Raw genomic sequence first — 25,267 nt, 5'->3', positions numbered from 1 at the left:
TTATAAATAAACTGGAGACGGAAACATGTTGTTAAGGGGTGGAATCTTCCTGTCGCCATTGCTAAAGTGAGAATCGTTTTCTAATAGGCTAAAAACTGCTGCTCCCACCCTCTTTTTCAGTTACGAAGAGGCGAGATTATAGGGTTCGCAGGGGACTGCGTGCCTGAAGCTCCGCCCACCCAGTTGATGGTTATGGGGCGGGTCTTGTAGCGGATAGGTTGCTGGCCCTGCCTGTTTGGGATTAGTTGCCAGGGAGAGACACGTGAGGAGGCGGTGGTGTGAGGCGACTATGGCGGGAGGAATGAAAGTGGCGGTGTCTCCAGCCGTTGGAGCCCTACCCTGGGGCTGGGGGGCCGGGAGCCCTGGGGCAGTGCGGCTGCTCCTGGTTCTCTCCGGCTGCTTGGTCTGCCATTCAGGTACCGCCTGGACAGCAGCAGCTGCCATGGGAGCGGGTGCCGAGGGGTTGCATTTAGAAAAGTGGGAAGCGTTCTCCGCGCGTCCAGTTACTCTGCGGAGTGGCGCCGACATACGGAGAGAAAGAAGCCTCGTCGTAGGCGAGTGGGCGTGGGTATTGAGGGGTCAGGGCTTGGGGCGGCTTGGTAGAGCTGCCCAGAGTTGGGAGGAGCCTGGAGCCTTTTTGGCGGAGACAGGAAGGGGAGGCCTAGGCTGGATGAGCCCCGGTCCTGAGTCCTGTAACTGCACTGGCCTCGGCCTTCCTGGTTAAAAGGAAGGAGACCCAAAGAGCAAATTAGCAATACCTTCTGAGTGTAGGCTATGTCAGGACTTGGGGCATGGTGGCTGGGATGCAGGAATCGCTAACTAATGTCATTTGTCCTTGTAAGATCCTGGCTCCATTGAACGGACCTGGACCCTTAAATTCCCATTTCAAAAAAAAAAAAAAAAAGATACACAAGCATCATTCAGCATCGAATAGGTTTTTTTTGGAAATTTAATCTCTTAGGCACATTTATTTGATACTTATTATTTGATACTGGCTAATTGGCTTTGGACTGGGTTGAAACTTCTCCTTTTCTACTCTATCTAATCCAGAAAACTTAGAGTGTAGGAACCTCTACCTACCCCTTCTTGTCGTTAAATGCGCACAGAAAGATAAGGTTACTAGACTTCCACTGAAGGGAATTGAGTAATTTTATCTTGTGAACACATATTGTGCTCTGTTTGCTGTCTAGCGCGTCATGATTATCCTTAACTGTAACTTTAAGGTTGGCTCAGGATCCATAGATCTAGTTCCAAAGTGCAGCATCCTCTGAAACTTTTTTTTTTTTTAAGGGGAAGGGATAGGTATCCAGGAAGGTACTTTTCTAGAGGCAGCGCCCAGAGTAACATTTATTTGAAGGACTATTTATTATCTGAATGACTTTGAACCAGGTAGCTAACCTCTAAAATGGGGTTGCGGATTGTGGAGAAGAAAGAAAAAATATATTAAAAAATGTTACAAAGATCTCAGTCAGCGGTCTCTCTAAATTTTTTCAGTGAGCGGAACAGGGATAGGCTTAGAGAAGGGTAAACTCCACAGATGATTTTCATTGCCATGGCCTGATAATGTGGGTGGCAGCTACAAAGTGACAGTCTTAATAGAGAAGACCTTTCTCAAGTCAGAGGTACCTAAATACAGGATGGAGAACCTTAAAAGGCAGGGAGATCTTTATCACTGGGAGTTTTTGAAAATTTTGATTACAAAAATAATATGAGTTTATTTTACACTCCTTGGCAAGTACAGTTAAGTATAAAAAAGTAGAAAATACCCTTACTGTTTATTCCATTTAGAGGCAGTCTATTTCAGTACACTTTTTTCTGGTATTTTTCAACATGTTTTTAATTTAAAAATACTTTAATTGATAGTACATTTATATTTCTGTCCGCAGTTCAGTTCTATTTTGTTGAGGCCACCAGTTATAAACAGAGATAGTTTTCTCATTTGATTTTGTAGCATAAGCATTTTCCTATGTCTCAAAATTCTTCATAAATGTTACTTCTACGGATAAGTCATTTAATGTTTCTGAATTAAACATTTGGTTGCATATTTGTGGTGTTTCTATTTTTTTTTTTTTTAAGTGAGAGAGAGAGAGAGAGACAGGAAGGGAGAGAGATGAGAAACATCAACTCATAGTTGCGACACCTGAGTTGTTCATTGATTGTTTTCTCATATGTGCCTTGACTGGTGCCTGGGAAGGTGAGGGGGGGCTCTAGCTGAGCCAGGGACCCCTTGCTCAAGCTAGTGACCTTGGGCTTCAAGCTGGCGACCGTGGGGTTATGACTATGATCCCATGCTCAAGCTGGTGAGTCTGTGCTCAAGCCGGCGACCTTGGAGTTTTGTGTACATATTTGTGTTTAACATTTATTGCATTTAGGTTTTTTTTAGGATAGATTCTCAGAAATGGATTTACTAGATCAGTAGCTGAAATATATTTAAGATCTTTGAAGCACATGCCTATAATACTTTCCTGAGGAGGTGTGCCAGTTTACACCACTATCAGCAATATTTGCTTGTGACCCTCAACAGCAATGGATATTCTAGACTGTAAACCTTTTCTAATTTAATAGATCAAAAGCACTTATCTTGCATTATTTTGAGGGAGCATCTTTCAACTGTTTAGTAACTATTTTCTGTTTCGACTTTTGAATTTGTTGGAGTATGTTTCTGTCCTTTGTTCTTGGCTTGTTTATTGTAATTTCTATTTATTGGGCTTTTTTTTTTTTTTTTTTTGGTGAAAGGTGGTGAAATAGTGAGACAGCACTCACAGACACCCTACTGGGATCCACCCGGCAAATGTCCCCCCCCCCCCCCCCCACCGGTCTGGGGCTGATGCTTGAGTCAATCCAGCTATGCTCAGTGCTTAGGGCCTACACTCAAACCAGTTGAGCCACTGGCTGCAAGAGGGGAAGAGGAGGAGGAGAGAGCAGATGGTTGCTTCTCTTGTGTGCCTTGACTGGAAATTGAACCCAGGACATCCATACACTGGGCTGACATTCTATCCACTGAGGCCAGGGCCATGGACTTTAATTTTAAAATTCTTTGTGTGTGTGTGTGTGTGTGTGTGTGTGTGAGAGAGAGAGAGAGAGAGAGAGAGAGAGAGAGAGAGACATAGATAAGAAGGGAAAGAGATGAGAAGCATCAACTCAGAGTGGTGTTACTTGAGCTGTTCATTGCTTGCTTCTCATATGTGCTTTGATGGGGGGGAGCTCTAGCCAAGCCAGTGACCCCTTCTTAAGCCAGCAACCTTGGGCTCAAGCCATTGACCATGGGGTCATGTCTATGATCTCATGCTCAAGCTGGCGAGCCCAAACTCAAGCCAGTGACCTCAGGGATTTGAACCTGGGTCCTCAACATCCCAGGTTGATGCTCTATCCACTATACCACCACTTGGTCAGGCTGTCCACTTGTCTATTGATGGGCATTTGGCTTGCTTCTATATCTTGGTTATTGTAAATAACGCTACAATGAACATAAGGGTGAATATATTCTTTTGAATTCGTGTTTTGGATTTCTTTCTCTTTTGTATTTTTCTGAAGCTGGAAACGGGGAGAGATAGTCAGACAGACTCCCGCATGCGCCCGACCGGGATCCACCCGGCACGCCCACCAGGGGCGAAGCTCTGCCCACCAGGGGGCAATGCTCTGCCCCTCCGGGGCGTCGCTCTGTTGCCACCAGATCCACTCTAGCGCCTGGGGCAGAGGCCAAGGAGCCATCCCCAGCGTCCGGGCCATCTTTGCTCCAATGGAGCCTTGGCTGCGGGAGGGGAAGAGAGAGACAGAGAGGAAGGGGGGGGGGGTGGAGAAGCAAATGGGCACTTCTCCTATGTGCCCTGGCCGGGAATCAACCCGGTCCCCTGCTGAGCCAACCGGCCAGGGCCGTGTTTTGGATTTCTTTGGATAAATTCCCAGAAGTGGAATCATTGGATCATAAGGCAGTTTGTTTTGTTTTGTTTTGTTTTTAAGTGAGAGAGAGACAGACAGGAAGGGAGAGAGATGAGAAGCATCAACTTGTAGTTGCAGCATTTTAGTTGTTCACTGATTGCTTCTCATATGTGCATTGACTGGGAGGTGGGGGGAGGGGCCTCTAGCCAAGCCAGTGACCCCTTGCTCAAGCCAGTGACTCTGGCCTTCAAGCCAATGACCTTTAGGCTCAAGCCAGCAACCATGAGGTCATGTCTATGGTCCCTTGTTCAAGCCAGTGACCCCACACTCAAGCTGGTGACCTCAGGGTTTTGAACCTGGGTCTTCAGCATCCCAGGTCAGTGCTGTATCCACTATGCCACTACCTGGTCAGGGAAGACAGTTTCATTTTATATTTTTTTATAGATTTTATTTATTCATTTTAGAGAAGAGCAAGAGGGGCGGGGGAGGAGCAGGACACATCAACTCTTATATATGTCCCTTGACCAGGCAAACCCAGGGTTTCAAACTGGCAACCTTAGAATTCCAGGGCAACACTTTATCTACTGCGCCACCACAGGCCGGGCAATTTTAAATTTTTTGAGGACACTCTGTAGTGCTTTCTACAGTGTCTGTACCAATCTGCATTCTCAACAGTATTGTACAAAGATTCCATTTTTTCCACATCCTTACTGTTGTATATGTTCTTTGGAGAAATTCAAGTTCTTTGCCCATTTAAAAAAATGGATTATTTTTTGCCTGACCAGGTGGTGGCGCAGTAGATAGAGTGTTGGCCTGGAATGCTGAGGACCCAGGTTCGAAACCCTGAGGTCCCCAGCTTGAGTGTGGGATGCTGGTTTGAGTGTGAGATCATAGACATGACCCCATGGTTGCTGACTTGAGCAAGAGGTCACTGGCTCTGCTGGAGCCCCTCCATCCCCCACCATCAAGGCACATATGAGAAAGCAATCAATGAACAACTAAGATGCTGCAACAAAGAACTGATGCTTCTCATCTCTCACTTCCTATCTGTCTGCCTGCCCCTGTCTCTGTCCCTCTCTCTCTAGAAAGAAAGAAAATTGTGTTATTTCTCTTTTTATTGTTGTGTGGTAGTACAGTAGTTGGATATTCTAGATACTAGACCCTTAACAGATACAAGATTTGTAGATATTTTCTCCTATTTTGTGGGGTGTTTTTTCACTATCTTGATAGTGTCCTTTGAGACACAAAAGTTTCAAACTTTTCTGAAGTATGTTTTATCTTTTTTTGTTGCTATGCTTTAGTGTCATATCTAAGAAACCATTGCCTAATCTCAGGCCACAAAGATTTGTACCTGTGTTTTCTCCTAACAGTTTTATAGTTTTGCTCTTACATTTAGGTTTAAGACTGAATTTAACTTCAAAATGAGTCTTAGCTTTATCCTAAAACAGTTTTGGGTTGGTTGGACATCAGTGCCCTTTTTGTGTGTTATTTTAGCTTTCCAAGGTTTGGTTGAGGTTTTAATGTTTTTATGGGTTTTGTATATGTTTGTTTTTTAGTTTATTTAAATCTACTCACCTTTATTCGAAGGCCCAGAGAGATAACTAAATTTTCATTTAAAGTATCACTTAATTACTAAGTACAATATAGAACTCAAAGAAGAAGTTAAATATTTTGTGGTAAAGAAGGTAGCTTGCCCAATTTGGGAAGATATGAGAGAGTGGCCACTTTTAAACCTTAAATTAGTTGAAATTATATGTAAAACTCCTGAGAGTAAGAATGGTCTGTTTCAGTAAAATCCAAGGGAGTGCATAATTCACTGGCTATTATTAAAACTTGAAATGAAAAAAAAAAAAAAACCCAGCAGGAAAAAAGCAACTTTGCAATCTTTCAGTATCTGTTTAAAGTATTATTTATACACATACATATATACATATGGTATACATGTGAATACATTACATATATATAGTTATAGACATAAAACATTGCAAGTTCTGTTCATCCTACTCAGGAAAGGGATAGGAAAAATTACCAGCTAGGTTAATTTAGCTGTGCCTTTTTAAGGGGAATAGGGCTGGGTGTGAATCTCAGTCAAGCTATTTAATAGCTCTGTGACTTTGGGCAAATCCATCCTTAAATGTGCTTCCTCATTTGTGAAATGGGGATTATGAGAGTGCCTACCTCATAACATTGTTGGAAGGGTTAAATGAGACAACATACTGTCTGTCTTAATAAACACTTAATAGTAGCTTTTGTTATTACTTATTCTGGGTTAATGACTATTTGTTATATTTAAATAATTATATTTGACAAAAATGAGACTACCTTATATCTTTTCTCATTTCAGTTATGTTTTTTTAACTTTTTTTTTTTTTTTTTGTATTTTTCTGAAGTTGGAAACGGGGAGGCAGGCAGACAGACAGACTCCGGCATGCGCCTGACCAGGATCCACCCGGCATGCCCACCAGGGGGCGATGCTCTGCCCATCTAGGGCGTTGCTCTGTTGCAACCAGGGCCATTCTAGCGCCTGAGGCAGAGGCCATGGAGCCATCCTCAGCGCCCAGGCCTACTTTGCTCCAATGGAGCCTTGGCTGTGGGAGGGGAAGAGAGAGACAGAGAGCAAGGGGTGGAGAAGCAGATGGGCGCCTCTCCTGTGTGCCCTGGCCGGGAATTGAACTGGGACTTTTGCACGCCAGGCTGACGCTCTACCACTGAGCCAACCGGCCAGGACCTTTAACTTCTTTTTTAACGATATTATTTATTGTCTGACCAGGCGGTGGCGCAATGGATAGAGCGTCGGACTGGGATGCAGAGGACTTAGGTTCGAGATCCCGAGGTCGCCAGCTTGAGCGTGGGCTCATCCAGTTTGGTAAGGCTCACCAGCTTGAGCCCAAGGTCGCTGGCTTGGGCAAGGGGTCACTGGGTCTGCTGTAGCCCCCTGGTCAAGGCACATATGAGAAAGCAATCAATGAACAACTAAGATGCCACAATGAAGAGTTGATGCTTCTCATCTCTCTCCCTTCCTGTCTGTACCTATCTGTCCTTCTCTCTGACTCTGTCACATACACACAAAAAAAGATTTTATTCATTTTAGAGAGGAGAGAGAAAGAAGGGAGAGAGAAGGGGGAGGAGCAGGAAGCATCAACTTCCATATGTGCCTTGACCAGGCAAGGCCAGGTTTTCAAACTGGTGACCTCAGCATAACAGGTTGATGCTTTATCCACTGCGCCGCCACAGGCCAGGCAGTTATGTTCTTGTTTCTCAGTCACTGACGTTTTAACCCCAACTTTAAGAGAGTGGTCAATTTAAAGCTTTTAATGAAGTGTGTTATAGTTACTAGCTTGTTCTATTATATTCTTATTTCCTCTCTTTGCATATAGCTAAAATTGATGTAAAAGTGGCCATGCTTCAGGAATCTCGAGTTTATAAGATGGATACCAGGCAACAATTCTGTTATGAAAATGTGCTTATTCCAAAGTGGCATGATATATGGACACGACTACAGGTAATAATTTGGAGGCCTCTGGCAGGTGCAGCTTCTTAAATGCCTGTCTGTATTAGTGAGTACTTTGATACTCTTTTTCTCACACACAATTTTTAAAAAGGTATTATTAACAACCTAGGGTTAAGGTTATCCTGAATTGTGTTTTCATCAGTAAACATGTATGCCTATTTTGTGTTCTTCTCTACTCATTAACTTGCTTACAGTACTTAACCCTGAGGTAAACAACTAACTTCCTCTATTTCCCAAAGAAACTCCTTTTGCCTTTTCTCCTTTTACACAAATATACACACATTTATACATCCCTTTCTTATTAAAGTTCCTGTGTCTTCTTTGGCCTGGAAACCGTTGTGTGCCTATCAGGATGTAAACCTTTTTGCCTTGCTGTTACTGTTTTGATTCTACACAAGATGTTTCATAAACTTCTGAACTGACATTTCCCCTTGATAGAATTACTTTGGTCTTACTTATTTCATAACAACATTAAACCACTTGGCAAAGCAAGAGTGTGTGGCTGTAATGATGATTGAACAAAATGAGCACTTTTGAAAATGTTGCTACTGCTGTAAGCATAGTTACTGATAAGGGCATTTGTTATTTACATAAAAAATGTTAGGGTGGGCTTATGTTTTTTTAATTCTCTCTTTTTTAATCATCTGATATAAAGATAATATTACATCTGGGGCAAATTATAACCAACATTTACCCATAATCCGTGATTTGTGACAAAGGGTTGAACTTCTCAGCCTGTCATTATGGGAAACACTTTTGGAGCTGTTTATGCCAGGCAATTTTCTTAATATTCTAGACCCTTGCTTTGTATGATGTCTCATAAATAGCTGTATTGTGGAAGTCTTTTTTTTCTCCCTATGTTCTGGCCTAATAGCAGATTCAGATCATGTTAACAACAAGACATTCTAGCAGCTGCCTTTCTGTACCGTGTTATTGCCCAATTATGTTTTAGCTGCTGCATTGCTATATTTATCATAAGCCTTGTGTAAAACCAGTGCCTTTTCTGATTTACATATTTACTCTAAAGTTTTTTTAAAAATTGTACGTGTGAAAAACTTATTCTGATTTTGTGTTACAGATCCGGGTAAATAGTTCCAAACTGGTACGCGTCACCCAGGTGGAGAATGAGGAGAAACTGAAGGAGCTAGAGCAGTTCAGTATCTGGAATTTCTTTTCTTCCTTTTTAAAAGAAAAATTGAATGACACCTATGTTAACGTGGGTTTATACAGCACAAAAACCTGCCTCAAAGTTGAAATTATAGAGGAAAACACCGAATACAGTATCACTGTGACCCGCAGTAAGTCTCACCTGTGTTTTTCAGATGGATTCTGTAATGAGAAGGGACTGAATTTTGGAGGGTATAATTAGTGAGACAGAGAAGTCAGCCCATGATAGTTTCATTTTAGTTCTGATTATAACCTTAGTTCTCCAAACAGTTTAGAGAGATTCCACTTCACATAAAACCATTTAGGCCTAGAATTGAGACTTTACCTTAGATCATTCTGAGTACCTCCTACCTAGAATTGTGAAGATGTACATTCCTAATACTTCCAGTGGCTCTGACCTGATATTGCTAGTATTCTTCAGAGTAAGAAAGATGTATTCCTGCCTTCTGGGCACTTCTAGACAAAGATAGATGTCTTTAAATGTACAGGTCTACATTTGAAGACATGAATGGCTACACAATAAAAACTGAATATAGGTAGAACTGAATATTAATACTTCACAAGTAAAAAGTATTTGTGGAATAATGAATATAAAGATCACTGTAGTTTAAGGCTTATCCAGTGGAACTGGGAGAAGTTTTACCTTTTGTGAATGTTTGAGAAAGTTGCACAGAGGAGGTGGATCATTATCCTGTTCAATTCTGTTATGATTTTTGGTCTCTCCTTGGTTACCACCCAAAAACCTGTGTTGTTGTGAATTGTAGAAATGTTTTGCTATGAAATAGTTTGTCCCACTCTAATTGTCCCAGAGTTCCTCAGTTCCTTGGTTGTATAGAAATGGCTTCTTTTTCTTTTTTTGTATTTCTTTTTTATTTACTGATCCTTCTTGCTCCTCTTCCATTTGTGGACCTTCTCTACACTGAGCTCTTAAATGTGAAAACTGTGGGAGTGTCTCGTATTCCACTAATGGGCCTCTACTTGGGCTTCCTGGGTTCTGGGTGACATGTGTAGGCGTTTCCAACACAGTCGGTGTGTAGTAAAGGGAAGTAAATGGTGGTGTTGGGCAAGAAAAACACCCGAGGACAACAGAGGACTGTAACCCAAAGTTCTAGGAAAATCTATTGAATTCCAGCTTGAGAGATTTAATTGAAACCCAGAGTGCTAGAGACCCCTGTGGATGATTGCACGAAGTGCTGATGGTACTATGCCTGGTTCTGTCCAAAGCAAAGTTTGGTTTCTTTTAACTTTGCTGTAGGTAGCCAAAATAAAAATAAGATCTTCAGGAAAGTTCAGGTTAGACAGAGACCTAATTACACTTTCTCTCTGGAAGGGTGCCCAGGCTTTGTGTGGAATTTATAATGCTATTTTGGTGGGCTGTTTGCATTTATTTTATTAACTGACCGATAATGCCAATGTTGCCTTTTATTCTATACAGTAGTTCCCCCTTACCTATGGTTTCATTTTCTGTGGTTTCAGTCAACCTCAGTCTGAAAATATTAAGTGGGAAATTTTAGAAATAAAAAATTCAATAAACAATTTCTAAGTTTTAAATTGTATGCCATTCTGAGTAGCATGATGAATTCTCTCACCATCCCATCTGGACATGAATCATCCCTTTGTCCAGTGTATGTACACTTTATATGCTGTCGGTCACTTAGTAGCTGTCTGGGTTATCAGGCTTACTGCCACAGCTGAGTGTCTCTGTATTCTAGTGCTTGTGTTCAAGTAACTCTTAGTTTACTTAATAATGACCCTGAAGCACAAGGAGAGTGATGCTGGCTATTTGGATATGCCAAAGAGAAGCTGTAAAGTGCTTCCTTTAAATGAAAAAGTGAAAGTTATTGGCATCTTAATAAGGAAAGAAAAAAAGTTTATGCTGAGGTTACTAAGATAAATGGTAAGAATCTTCTACCCATGAAATTAAGAAGGAAAAAGAAATTCATGCTAGTTTTACTGTCACACTTCAAACTATAAAAGTTACAGCCACAGTGCATGTTAAGTGCTTAGTTAAGATGAAAAGGCATTTAATTTGTGGGTGGAAGACCCAAAAGAAAAAGGTGTTCCAATTAATTGATGGCAGAAAGCTTTGAACCTGTACAAAGACTTGAGCCAGGGATCCCTAAACCAAGCAACCACATTCACATAACTTTTATTATAGTATATTATTATTATCTTTATATTTAATTATTAGTTATTGTTAATCTCTTACTGTATCTATATTATAAATTAAACTTTATTCTAGATGTGTGTATATATAAGAAAATACAGTATACGTAGGATTCAGGACCATCCAAGGTTTCAGGCATCCACTGGGGGTCTTAGAATGTATCCCCCACAGATGAGGGGGATTGGTATAATATCTTAAACTGTTTGGTTACCCTGTTAAGCAGAAGTCTCTATTTATTTCAGGATTTGACCCAAAACTCTTTCTCATTTTCCTCCTTGGACTTATGTTATTTTATTGTGGAGACTTGCTAAGCAGGTAAGTTCTAAGGCTAGACTGCGGATTGACGAGACTCAAACCCATTCTGCCTGACTTTATCTTAAAAACTTCAAGTGCTTCCCTTTCCTTTTCTAGGACTTTTATGGCTAGGCCCTTGCCTACTTGTATAATTTGTGTGTGTGTGTGACAGAGACAGAAAGAGGGACAGATAGGGACAGACAGACAGGAAGAGAGAGAGATCAGAAGCATCAGAAGCATCAGTTCTTTGTTGTGGCACCTTAGTTCATTGATTGCCTTCTCATATGTGCCTTGACCTGGGGGCTACAGCATAGCCAGTGACCTCTTGCTCAAGCCAGCGACTTTAGGCTTCAAGCCAGTGGCCTTTGGGCTCAAGCCAGTGAGCATGGGGTCATGTCTATGATCCCATGCTCAAACCAGTGACCCAGCACTCAAGCTGGTGAACCTGTGCTCAGGCCAACGACCTCGGGGTTTCAAACCTGGGCCTCTGCATCCCAGTCCAATGCTTTATCCACTGTGCCATCTCCTGGTCAGACAGATATATATATTTTTTAATTTATTGATTTTAGAGAAAGGAGAGAGAGAGAAGAGAAAGGGGCATGGGAGGAACAGGGAGTATCAACTAGCAGTTGCTTCTTGTACATGCTTTGACCGGGTAAGTCCGGGGTTTTGAACTGGTGACCTCAGCATTCTAGGTTGATGCTTTATCTACTGTGCCCCCACAGGTCGCCTGCTTAGATAATTTTTAATACTTTAATATATGTGTTAGGATTTTTGTGTTTTTTCTTGTCTTGAATAAGTTTATCAATTCTCCGTTTGAAATCCTTTTCCTAAATTAAAAAAAATTGTAAAAATCAAGTTTTTCATAACTCATTTGATGACAAAACCTAATTTGACCTGAACTTATTTTGTGGTTGACCCATCTTGTGATTGGATCTAGCCAGTATGTCAACCACTCTTTCCAGCATTAGAAATAATCTGTTAAGCCCTTTAAAAAAAATTTTTTTTACACTTTTTTTTAATTGATTTTGAGAGAGAGCTGAGGGAGAAAGAGAGTGAGCGAGAGGAGGGAGAAGCGGGAAGCATCAACTCGTAGTAGTTGCTTCCTATATGTGCCTTGACCGGCAAACCCAGGGATTCAAACCAGCAATCTCTGCGTTCCAGGTTGATGCTTTATCCACTGTGCCACCACAGGTCTATTAAGCCCTTATTTTTACTGGGTTATGTGTTGATAAGTTTATGTCTGCTCAGGGGTAAAGAAACAAACATTAACCACTTATTTATTTTCTGCCTTTAGAAAGCTAGAAGCTAAACTAGGTGAAACTGACATGTACAAATATAAAGAAAACAAACAAACATTGAACAAAGGTAGAATCAAAATTAATTTTTTTTTATTATTTTTTTTTTTTTTAAGATTTTATTTATTCATTATAGAGAGGAGAGAGAGAGAGAGAGAGAGAGAGAGAGAGAGAGAGAAGGGGGGAGGAGCAGGAAGCATCAACTCCCATATGTGCCTTGACCAGGCAAGCCCAGGGTTTTGAACCGGCAACCTCAGCGTTTCCAGGTTGATGCTTTATCCACTGCGCCACCACAGGTCAGGCCAAAATTAACTTTGTATATCAGTAAAAATAATTTGTGGAGTAGTGAATGAAAGATTAACAAGTAGAGTTTGAAGCTGTTCCTTTTGGGGATCTGGAGAAAAACTTAGTGAGGAATAACTGATAGGAAGAGCCTGGAAGCCCTAGCTGGTTCGCTTAGTTGGTTAGAGCATTGTTCTGAAACTCCAAGCTTGTGGGTTTGATCCCCAATCAGGGCACATACAGGAAGCGGCCAATGAACATACAACTAAGTGAAACAACAAATGAATGCTTCTTTTTCTTTTTCTCTTCCTCTCTCTGTCTCTAAAATCAATTATAAAAAATTAAAAAAATAGGTGGTAGAGCTCTTTGTTCTAGGCCCTGTGTTTGTCTCTCTTTCTGGGTAGTCAGTTTAGTTCTAGTTTCCTCCTTCTCCACAAGGGCAGTATTCTTGTTCCTTTCTTCTCAGTGAAACTACAGTTCCTCAGAAGAAAGATTCCTTTTTTTGAGTGAAAGGAGGGGAGATAGACAGACTCCTGCATGCCCCTTGACTGGGATCCACCTGGTAGCCCCCGTCCAGGGCTGATGCTCGAAACAACTGACCTGTTCTCAACGTCTGAGGCCAACACTCGAACCAGCTGAGCCACTGGCTACGAGAGGGGAAGAGGGAGAGAAGGGGGAGCAGGAGGACGAGAGAAGCAGATGGTCACTTACCCTGTGTGCTCTGACTGGGAATCAAACCCTAGACGTCATATGCCAGGCTGATGCTCTATCCATTGAGCCAGCCGGCCATGACTGAAAGATTCATTTTTTAAAAAAAATTATTGATTTTAGAGAAAGAAGAATGGTGAGAGAGAGCAACTTCAATCTGTTGTTCCACCTACCTGTGCATTTATTGGTTGACTCCTGTATGTGCCCTGACTAGGGATTGAACCACAACCTTGGTGTATTGAGATGATGCTCTAACCAACTGAGCTACCTGGCCAGGGCAGAAGAAAGAGTCTTATTAAAAATTGCATTGGGAGAGATGCTGGGGATGGGAGTGGGAGACGAAGCAGAGGTTTATTACTGGGGTCCTCATTGATACTAATCCTCATAATCTAGCAGCAACTACATTGTTCCAGTCTCTTCAGTTTTCTGACCTCAAGTTTTGGGCAAATACCTGCTCTAATCTTGCACGTTTTCCCCCCTTTTTTTGACTGGTATAGTTGTCCTAGTCAGAATAATGCCATGTATGAAGAATACACATGTAGTCATGAAATATATTTTCTCTCTTCAGAAGCCAAATCTTCTACTATTCCACTGGGATGAGTGTGGGAATTGTGGCCTCTCTGCTAATTATCATTTTCATGTTGTACAAGTTAATGCCTAAGGTAAGTAGCAGAATGCTCATATGGTTAAGATGAACTTGGATAGTTGAAGGATGATTTTCTTAAGATAATTTTACAGCACTGAAAATTTGCATTGATGGCTAAGTCAATGTCCTACTCTTCCCTTGATTCAGAAAGGTACTTTCCATGATGAAACTTGGATCCTGATTATATACAAACTCTCCTTTTATTTAAAATTCTGTGCTCAGTAGAGGATTGAAGTCTCCTTCCTGTTTGCTGATTATGTGGTCAGGCGTTTAAGTAATTTAGCATCTCATTTTCTCAGTGTTCTTTGCAGATTGTACCATTTTAGATATAAAGGTAATATTTGTAAGATATGTTTTTCAGTAGTTTGATTTTTTTTAAAATTATAGTTCCATTTTGCTTTTATGTATGGAAAGCTTTTTGTAACTTTTTGCTTTCACTTCTCTGTCTTAGAAAAGTCCCATTTATATCATCCTGGTGGGAGGCTGGTCCTTTTCACTGTATCTCATTCAACTAGTTTTTAAAAATTTACAAGAGATCTGGAGATGTTACTGGCAGTATCTTTTAAGTAAGTGTTATTGGTTTTGCTTTTTTTTCCCATATGTTTATAGGCTATTTTAGTTCATTTGATCATGAAATTAATTTTAGGAGTTTTAATAGTCCATGCCATTTTCTTAACTTATTGCTAACCTCTCTACAGTTGTTACTTTCTCTTAAATTAAAATGGTATTGCTAGGAAGACTTTTATTTATGTTGTTAAGTACACCATTCTTTACATAATAGGCATCTTTCTAAAAATATGTAAATTGGCTTTATTAATATATAATTGTCTTTCAAATACACTTGAGGACCCTAAGAAATTACTGAAAATGCCAGGCAGTGGCACAGTGGATAGAGCGTCAGACTGGGACGCAGAGGATCCAGGTTCAAAACCCCAAGGTCCCTGGCTTGAGCGCTGACTCATCCAGCTTGAGCTTGGGCTCACCAGCTTGAGTGCAGGGTTGCTGGCTTGAGTGTGAGATCCTAGACATGACCTCATGGTCGCTGGCTTGAGCCAAGGTCGCTGGCTTGAGCAAGGGGGTCACTCGGTCTGCTGTAGCCCCCCTAGTCAAGGCACATATGAGAAAGCAATCAATGAACAACTAAGGATCCGCAGTGAGGAATTGATGCTTCTCATCTTTCCCTTCCTGTCTGTCTGTTTGTATCTGTCTCTCTCTGACTCTCCCTGTCTCTGTCAAAAAAAAAAAAAAAGCAAAGAAATAACTGAAATTGCAGTGAATCTGATCTATAAAGCAAGAAGCCTTTGTACACAGAGTAACCCTTAATTTACCTTTGAGAGGTGATTAATCAGGATTTCCACATTTTGGTTCTTTTAAACAGACTTTTCTGGAGCTGTTCAACATGTAGCAATGCTCCATTTGTCCCAAATAAATTTGGGACAAAAGAAAGGATATAAACTTAAAGAGATAAATATATCTGAATAATGAAAAAAGTATGACTGAGTAAAGATCTTGTCCATTTTCCTGGTTCAATCAGTGCTATATAGTGAATTTATTGCTGCTTCCTACACAAATTATTTTACTAATTATAGATGAGAATGTCTTCTGATAACTCTTCTTATAGGCTATGTCCTAGCAGTTGGATTCATGAGTTTTGCAGTCTGTTACAAGTATGGGCCCTTGGAGAACGAACGAAGTATCAACCTGCTGACCTGGACCTTGCAGCTGGTGGGCCTGTGTTTCATGTATTCTGGTATCCAGATACCACACATTGCCCTTGCCATTATCATCATTGCGCTGTGTACTAAGAACGTGGAGTACCCTATTCGGTGGCTGTACATCACCTACAGGTGACTGAAGGGCAATGTAACTATTGAAATGTGCATGGTGTGATGCAGTTGCAGCAAAAGGATACAGAGGTGTTGATCTGGGAGCCTCTTGCTAATGAAAATTTATTGTATTATTGTTTCTGATTTTTCCTTTGTAAGTGTCTGTCTTTAGACTATAGGCATTTTTATGATTTTATTTTAGACTTCTGTTCTATATTCTAGTGTTCTATTTTATATAAAATAAAAGCATCCACTAAAGTGTCATGTGTTCTTGTTACCACTAGGTGGTGCAAAGTATATTACCTTTTTTTTTAAAGTGAGGCAGGGTGACGGGAGGCAGAGAAATAGACTCCCACATCCCTTACTGGGATCCACCCAGCAACTCCCATTGGGCTGCTGCTCAGTTGCTCAGAGCTACCCATGTATAAGACGCAACCTTTTCCGAAAAATTTAGGGTAAAAAAACTGAGTGTGGCTTATACAGTGGTTGTAGATTTTTTTACGTGCATTTCTCACTTTTTCCATGCTTGTTTTTGTGCTTATTGTTGAAGACAGTGATTCGTCATCAGACACAGATGAGGATAAGCTAATGGATGGAAGTTTTGATAGTGATGAGGAGTTGTATGAATTTTATGATAAATAAAACTTGAGTTTAATTACTTTATGTAATACATTTTTTTCAAATTTTGGGCCCCCAAATTAAGGTGCATCTTATACATGGGAGCATCTTATACATGGGGAAATATGGTATTTTAGCACCTAAGGCAAGGAACCATCCTCAGTGCCAGGGCCAACTTGCTCTAGCCATTCAAGCCATGGCTGCAGGAAAGGAAGGGAGAGAAAAGGATGAGGGGAAGGGGTAGAGAAGCAGATGGTTGCTTCTCTTGTGTGCTTTGACCAGAAATCAAACCCAAGACATCCATATGCCGGGCTGATGCTCTATTGCTGAGCCAACTGGCCAGGGCTTTTTTTTGAAAAAATTTTTAAAATTTTTATTTAGTATATTATTTTTATATCAATTGCCTCTGGTCACCTAGTTTCAGATTATTTTACGTTGGCTCTCTGATTGGTCTGGGAGTTCTAGTCTTAAAATGTAATTCATAGCATGTTATCACCTTGCATAGTGGATCTGAAATGGTCTGAGGTTCTCAATGATTCTATTATAGATAGTCAAAGTGATACCTGCAGTTTGGATAACCAAGTTAATGGACCACAATCTTATACCGTAATTTTTTTGTCATTTTCTCAATTTTTAGGAAATAAATACTTTATCCTATATTGGAAAATAAGTGAATTTATTCACATTAGTGAATAATGACTGTTCTGACTTGTCACTCATAGTGTGACATGTCAAGAGTACATTATAATTAAAAATATCTGTGGAAGAAAGGAGACATAACTCTTAAAGTTCGGGCTTTCTGCTGTATGTTTCCCACTGAAGGGAGCTGGACATAAGGGTGCATGTATTGATAGATTACTGATTAATGATTCATGGTGTTATTTTGGTGAGCACAGAAAAATGTATAAGGCAACAGAAAAGGCTGCCCCGCCTCCTCTCCTGACAGAAGAAGAGTATCGGATACAAGGAGAAGTGGAGACCCAAAAGGCTTTAGAGGAGCTTCGACAATTTTGTAACAGTCCAGACTGCTCTGCTTGGAAGACTGTTTCTCGAATCCGGTCTCCAAAGAGGTAAACTCTTGGCCAAATATGCCAAGCATCTGTCAGGGTAGTTGTGACCTTGAGTTTCAACAGAGATCATACTTCTAGGTAATCATTTTGTATTTGTACCTTTATTTTCCTTTTCATCTGGTAGTCAAGAGAAAGGTATGTATGTCATCATATGTTAAGCAGTATCCTGTTTCTTTTGGTTCCTCAAGGAGCTGTCTACTCGAGCTTTGATTTTAGCATTGACATTGGAAAACCTCAGTACCATATTGTTTCCCCTCTGCTAGTATTGCATTGCATTGCATTGAGGGTGTTTTGTTTGTTTGTTCGCAGGAGTGGAGGGGGGATTCCCCCCCCTTTTATTTGGGAGCAACTATATCAATGAGTGAATTCAATTTGGAATTCTAATGGTATCAAGTTTATAGGACCATAAACATGAATGAATGTGTAATGACCCTTAATCTTTTCTTATCAGGATTACAGGTGACTTAAAGAACCTTGGCACTTTCATTACTAAAAAGGATAGGCTAGTGCTTATTAAGCAGGATGGGGTTCCAGGGGATGTTAGCCTATGACCCCAGCTTCCTTTCTTCCTTGTTTCTTGCTGTAGTCTACTTAACTGCCAGAGTAAAGGCAGGGAGGTTGTCTAGACTCAATATAATTTGAGCTTTATTCTTCTTTTGAAGTAAAACCAGAAAGGACAGAAAGTTTCTAATGAATATTATCTTCTCTTTTCCAGATTTGCTGACTTTGTGGAAGGCTCTTTTCACCTCACACCAAATGAAGTTTCTGTCTATGAGCAGGAATATGGATTAGGGAGCATTATGGCCCAGGATGAACTCTATGAAGAAACATCCTCTGCGGAGGAGGAGGACTCAGGTTCTCAGTACCCTGCTATCACACAAAACAACTGTTTGACTTAGGTGACAGTCAGTTATTTTTATGTGGACTGGGTTGGTACCTTGATGGGCCATGGTGCACTTGTTATGCAGTTGCTTCTCAACTCTTTGAAACAGAGTGAGATAGTGCAGAAATTCTCTCACTGAAATTAAAGGCCTAAGTAGGCCTCCTTCTGGAAATGGTCTTGGTGGTGGGTCTCTGTGGGATCCCCGAGGAATGAGAGTGGAAAAAGAAGTGAATGCTTCCCATTGGTTAAGCTATCAGCTCACCCTTTGTTTCCAGAGAAACTGGATGAGCACTGCTAGCACAACATTCTAGCTCCTCTTTGAAAGTTGGTTCAGTCATGGCATTTCTGCTCCTGTGACTGGCACTCAGAAATGAGAATATTATTTGGACTGTATCTTCCAGAGAGAAATCCACAAATCTGAGCCTCCTTCGCTTCTGCTTTTATTTCAGTGACTTTAGAATAATCCTTGTAAATGGATTTTTATTTGTCTTATTTTTTAAATGAATATATGTAACTTTAATTTCTTAATATGTAAGAAACTCGAGTTGTTTGAGAACCAGCAAGTGCTCCAGAGTGACAAGCCCCAGAGGCCCTACATATTTATTAATATGGATTATCCATTAAAGCCCCAGAAGCTGTTGTATTGAGCTTTGAATTAGTTCTCATACATATGATATTCTAAGTCCTGCCTGCTTTAAGAATATGCCTGTAGGATCTTCTGTAGGGAAGGTTCATTGGGATTCTTATTATATTCAACTCTCAATTCCACCTTAAAAATAAATTTGTGTTCTTCCCTTCCCATTTCTCCTAACTCCCTTTGCCCTTTTATGAAGGGTCTATTCCCATACTTGTGAAGTATGTACAATTCATAGTTTGTTTCATTTCTTATATTCTCTTCCCCTTGGCTTTTAGCATTATTTCTGCTATTTAGAAGTTATCTTGCCTGACCTGTGGTGGTTCAGTGATAAACTGTTGACCTGGAATGCTTAGGTCGCTAGTTCAAAACCCTGGGCTTGCCTGGTCAAGGCATATATGGGAGTTAATGCTTCCTGCTCTTCCCCCCTTTCTCTATCTTTCTCTCCCTTCTCTAAAATGAATAAGTAAAAGAATTAAAAAAAAAAAGAAGTGATCTTATTTAGGGAATTTAAATGGTTTTCACGGTTTCTCCAATTTTCTTGTCTTTGAGACATATCTTTGAGTTGCTGCAGAATCAAGAAATTCTCCTTTTTCTTTCTTTGTCTACCCATCCTTCCTATTTCTTTCTGTTTTCCTTACTACCCATACCCTTCCCCCATGAAGTCTGGCTAATTATGTAAGCCCTGAAACTGATGTTTCTTTTTTTTTTTTTTTTTTTTTTTAGTGAAAGAGAGAGGGACAGACACACAGGAAGGGAGAGAGATGAGAAGCATTAATTTTTTGTTGCAGCTCCTTAGTTGCTCATTGATTGCTTTCTTATATGTGCCTTGATGGGGGTGGGGGGCTCCAGTAGAGCAAGTGACCCCTTGCTCAAGCCAGTGACCTTAGGCTTCAAGCCAGCGACCTTTGGGCTCAAACCAGCAACTGTAGGGTCATATCTATGGTTCCACACTCAAGCGAGCAACCCCACTCCCAAGCTGGTAAGCCTGTGCTCAAGCCAGATGAGCCCATGCTCAAGCCAGTGACCTTGGGGTTTCGAACCTGGGTCCTCTGTGTCCTAGTCTGACATCCAATTCACTGTGCCACACTGCCTGATTAGGCATGACATTTCTTTCTTTCTTTTTTTTTTTTTTTGTATTTTTCTGAAGCTAGAAACGGGGAGAGACAGTCAGACAGACTCCCGCATGCGCCTGACCGGGATCCACCCAGCACACCCACCAGGGGGCGACGCTCTGCCCACCAGGGGGCGATGCTCTGCCCCTCCGGGGTGTTGCTCTGTTGCGACCAGAGCCACTCTAGTGCCTGGGGCAGAGGCCAAGGAGCCATCCCCAGCACCCGGGCCATCTTTGCTCCAATGGAGCCTCGGCTGTGGGAGGGGAAGAGAGAGACAGAGAGGAAAGAGAGGGGGAGGGGTGGAGAAGCAGATGGGCGCTTCTCCTGTGATCTGCTTCTGTGTGCCCTGGCCGGGAATCGAACCCGGGACTTCTGCACGCCAGGCTGACGCTCTACCACTGAGCCAACCGGCCAGGGCCAACATCTTGATACATTTAAGTCAGGGGTCCCCAAACTTTTTACACAGGGGGCCAGTTCACTGTCCCTCAGACCGTTGGAGGGCTGCACTATAAAAAAAAAAGCTATGAACAAATCCCTATGCACACTGCACATATCTTATTTTAAAGTAAAAAAACAAAATGGGAACAAATACAATATTTAAAATAAAGAACAAGTAAATTTAAATCAACAAACTGACCAGTATTTCAACGGGCCTGCTTTTGGCTAATGAGATGGTCAAGGTGCTCCTCTCACTGACCACCAATGAAAGAGGTGCCCCTTCCGGAAGTGCAGTGGGGGTCGGATAAATGGCCTCAGGGGGCCGCATGAGGCCCACGGGGCCGTAGTTTGGGGACCCCTGATTTAGGTTGTAACTATATAGTTGTGGCGGTTTACATTACTAGGAAATAGACCTCCAGGCAATTTTCATGCTTTTAGATACTTACTCAACCATCAGGATCAAACACATATCTCCATGAATTTAGTATATTTATTTTGAATTCAATTTCTGACCAGAGATTCACACTGCTTTTTATTATAGTGGCATTAGTTTAGATTCTTTTGCCATTGGAAAGTACCCTTGTAAACCAGCAATGCCATTTACGAGGGAGCAAATTTCCAAGTCTGTCATTAGCTGATTCTCTTTCTGGTCTTCACCTTACCTTGAAAAAAACTGTAATTACTCTAGCAGAAGATAGACACTGATGGTAAGAGCACAGCATTAGACTTACTGGAGTGCCATGATCATAGAGATGATTTTTTTTAAAGTCTTAATGACTCCTTCAGACCAGCCATTTCACAGATAACTTTGGAAGGCCCTGGACTCCATTAATGATTTCCAAAATGTCAGTTCTGCGACTTCCCTCCAGGTGGCCAGTTGATTATTTTTAGCAGGGTTTCCAGTAGCTTTAAACTGCCCTTAAGTGACAACTACCTACCTCAGTTGGCAGCAAATGAAATATAGTGGAAAGTGAAAGTTAAGCAATTTTTTGGCAGATGCTGTGGGTTAAAGTTGAATAGTAAAGGAGCTTTATGTTGGGAAACCTCTATGCCTTTGTGAATTATATATGTGGTAAAATGTTATCCCTCTACAAAGAACTGTTAAGGCCTCTGGAATGTACTACTTTTGTACTCATTTATAGAAATTGAGACCTAGGACATTTAAGTAAAGTCGATTTGAAAAGGGATGGTGGTAGCTTGCCGCCAGGATGACTTTTCCTGACTCATGTCTTTTTTTTTAATGTTTTTGTTTGTTTTTTTATTGATTTTAGAGAAAGAGGAAAGGAGACAAACATTGATTTATTGTTTTACTTATTTATGCATTCATTGGTTGATTCTTGTATGTGCCCTGATTGGAGGGATCGAACCCGCAACCTTGGTGTGTGGGGATGATGCTCTAACCAGCAGAGCTACACAGCCAGAGCCTGACTCACGTCTTTTATTTCAGTGAGAAAGCACTGCGAGTTAGGGAAATATTTTTCTCCTTTTATATTTAGTAAACTCCTTGCAAAATAAAGTTTCCATCTCAAGACTATTTTCCCCCCACTGTGTTTGAATTTGGGGTGAGTAAAATGAAACTTAGTTTATTTTCTGTGGGTTAATTGGACATTGAGCTGCAGGCAGTGGAGATGACAATGAGTTCTGCAGTGTGAGAGCTGCTCTCAGTGATGGACCGTGCCTCTGCTGTTCTATGTCCTTGCCCTGCCTGCCTGTGTGGCTCTGCCTCACATACTCAGAGCCTCTGTGTGCCCGGAGGTCATTTAACTTAGAAGCTGCTCTTGTCTCTCTTTTGGCCACTTAGTTTACTGGCTCAGTCACTACTTGAAGCCTACATTTAATTTTCTCTGGCAGTTTTGGCTCTTAAAATTTTAGCATAGTCTCATCTCTCAGACTGACTTCATCAAGAAGGATTAAAGGAATAACTATAGAGTGAGCTGGACATTGGAGCCATGTCTGCTGCCATGTCAGCTCCTTGTTCTGCAAAAACCCAGCCGTAAATTGGCCTTAGGGCCCAGGGACTCATCAGCATCGGAAATCTATTACCTCTAATTGGCCTAAGTTGTATAGAGCATATCTCTCATTAATGGAAATACAAGAGCTAGCTGGCCTAAAATATTTACCCTTCACTTTACCATTCAGATTGCTTTCATGAGACCAATGACCAAAAATAAGAAAAATTTGGCAACCTTGATATCTTCCAACAAGAAATTTTATTAGCCACTTTGTCTCAACAAAACTAGTTTATTTCTTCCCAAATTCATTAATTTTATGTCCAGTACAAAGGCGGTTTTGCCAATAATAGTTCCATTATAGTTTCAATGTTCCATTTTGTGCTAATACATTCCACTCTAGGGCCCAGCCCTCTCATTGACTGTGCTCCCTTCAGTCTCCACTGGACATATATGATAGAGATTTGATGGGTAAAAGGACCCAGATAGGCCAGATAGCCCCCCAGGCCTTGGTGTCCATAAAAGGCTTGGGACTGGATTATGCAATTGCCCTCAACCTTTGTGTTCTAGAAAAAAAAAAGATGGGCTCATATGGATGCCTGTGTAAAAATGGTTCCTAGCTCTGTACTGATAACTTTTCTCCGAACTGAATAGGGAAAGTTGAAGTAGGAGGAAAGGAAATTAAATGTCGTCTTGTATTCCTTTGGACTCAAGTCTGACATATGAGATAATAACCTATATTGAAATGCCAAGAATTTTATCTGAATCAAGGAGAGGACAGTTTGACAGATTTATTACGCCTTCCTGTTGTATAGACACTGAAATAAAGTAATAAACATAAAAATAGCAATTGTACAACACAAATGCACCTAAAAGCTTTTGCTTCTGTTTTGATGTAACATTATTTTTTTAGGAAAACTATGCAATTGTGATCCCGTGAAGTCTCTTGCTAACTTAGCTTATGGATTCAGTTACTGTTGAGTTGGAGTCTACCTGGTTACTACCTTTAAAAAGGGTGGTTGGACCTGGATGGTGGTGGCACAGTGGATAAAGCATTGATGCAGAATGCTGAGGTCACTGGTTTGAAACCTGAGGTCACCTGCTTGAGCTTGGGTCACTGGGTTGAATGCCAGATTTGCTGGCTTGAGCATGGAATCATCCATAGGATCCCAAAGTTGCTGGCTTGAGCCCAAAGGTCACTGGTTTGAGCCCAGAGGTCACTGGCCTGAGCCCGAGGTTGCTTGCTTGAGAAGGGGTCACTGGCTCTTTTTGAGCCCCAGGGCACGTAGGAGAAGCAATCAGTGCCTAACTAAAGTGAAGCAACAAGTTCATACTTCTCCCTTTCTCCCCCCCCCCCCAAAAAAAAAAGGGTGTTCAGTGCCTTATGTGATGGGAGCCAGAGCCTGCTGGGAATAAAAAACACAGATTCACATGAATGTCTATGCACAGCTTTAGTGATAATGGGAATGGCACACAGCCTCCCAAAATGTGGGGCTTTGGGTTCCCACACCCCAGCCATGCATGTCATCTTCCTCTTCACAGTCTTGATAATAACTTGAAAATGGTGACATTACATTCTCTAAACTTTACTAGAATATGGACGATGTTTTTGTCATGTTAACATAATAGGTAACTCATAATGTATTAGACTGTTACAGCCTGCAGTTGCCTCAGTTTCCTATGATGGTGAAATGGCAGGGATAAGTAATTTCTGGGTAAGTTTTAGCTGTAGGTAATGCTTTCATGTTATTTTAAAATATTTTTATTTATATTTAAAATAAATGTTCATGAATGTTTCAAAGGAACAAAATGATCAGGGATGGCTCTTTGCCATGGGTCTCATTTTCATTCTTTGCTGTAAGAAAAATATATTAATGTCATATATTTTTTCACTTTTATTGTACAAATTTGTAAGTAATCTCAATTTTAATAAAGTCTTTTAGACTATACAATGGTTTCTTTTAATGAGCATGTACTTTTCTTGTGTGGATCTCTTGTTTTCTAGATTTTCTTAATTTTTAGAGAGGGGAGAGAGAAATAAAGAGGGGCGAGGAGCTGAAAGCATCAACTCGTAGTAGTTGTTTTCTGTATGTGCCTTGACTGAGCAAGCCCAGGGTTTCGAATCAGCGACCTCCGTGTTCCAAGTCGACACTTTATCCACTGCGCCACCACAGGTCAGGCTCATCTTTTTAATGAGGTGGTTTGCATGCCATCTGCCCCCCCCCCTTTTTTTTCCTTACCCACTGCTGCCCATCCTGGGTCAGTCTCACTCTACTTCCATCCCTGGACTGGACGATTTCCCAAAATGTCAGATCTCTAAGGGGTATTCTTGCAGAAATAACAGGTTGTACTGGGGTTGAAGCTGGGGAGGGGGAAAGCCTATTGTCAGTCTCCCTTGGCAACTGGCAGGTTGGTATAAACCCCCAACTAGGTCAGACCTGGAGAGAACTCCAGCTGGATCACATCCCATATGAGATAGCTGACAGGCTAAACCCCTTCCCAGGTCTATATGGGTGGGCACCTGGCAAAGCCCAACTGAAAACACAAGGCTGGGCCCGACCAGGCGGTGGCGCAGTGGATAGAGCGTTGGACTGCGATGTAGAGGACCCAGGTTCGAGACCCCAAGGTCTCCTGCTTTAGTGCGGGCTCAACTGGTTTGAGCAAAGCTCACCAGCTTGGACCCATGGACCCAAGGTCGCTGGCTTGAACAAGGGGTTACTTGGTCTGCTGTAGCCCCACGGTCAAGGCACATATGAGAAAGCAATCAATGAACAACTAAGTG

At 41.3% G+C, this 25,267-nt stretch overlaps 1 protein-coding gene across 1 annotated transcript; it reads left to right on the top strand.

Annotated features, from left to right (window-relative positions):
• Positions 1–275: 275 nt before the first annotated feature.
• NEMP1 (nuclear envelope integral membrane protein 1) lies at positions 276–24,401 on the top strand. Its single transcript, XM_066258742.1, has 9 exons — positions 276–416; positions 7,257–7,381; positions 8,469–8,688; positions 10,967–11,039; positions 13,875–13,968; positions 14,404–14,518; positions 15,574–15,799; positions 17,293–17,466; positions 18,182–24,401. The coding sequence occupies exons 1-9, from the start codon at positions 290–292 to the stop codon at positions 18,363–18,365; spliced, it is 1,338 nt and encodes a 445-aa protein (XP_066114839.1). The 5' UTR covers positions 276–289; the 3' UTR covers positions 18,366–24,401.
• Positions 24,402–25,267: the final 866 nt, after the last annotated feature.

The sequence above is a fragment of the Saccopteryx bilineata genome, chromosome 2 (genome assembly GCF_036850765.1).
Source record: "Saccopteryx bilineata isolate mSacBil1 chromosome 2, mSacBil1_pri_phased_curated, whole genome shotgun sequence".
In the NCBI taxonomy this organism is placed as follows: Eukaryota; Metazoa; Chordata; class Mammalia; order Chiroptera; family Emballonuridae; genus Saccopteryx; species Saccopteryx bilineata.
The sequence above is the reverse complement of the archived record's forward strand: the minus strand, read 5'-3'. Positions and strand labels throughout refer to the sequence as shown.

Coding starts and splice junctions, on each gene's coding strand:
- NEMP1 (XM_066258742.1), top strand. CDS start 290: ATGGCGGGAGGAATGAAAGTGGCGGTGTCTCCAGCCGTTGGAGCCCTA. Junction 8,689..10,966: donor CAGTATCACTGTGACCCGCA/GTAAGTCTCACC, acceptor TATTTATTTCAG/GATTTGACCCAAAACTCTTT. Junction 11,040..13,874: donor TGTGGAGACTTGCTAAGCAG/GTAAGTTCTAAG, acceptor TTCTCTCTTCAG/AAGCCAAATCTTCTACTATT.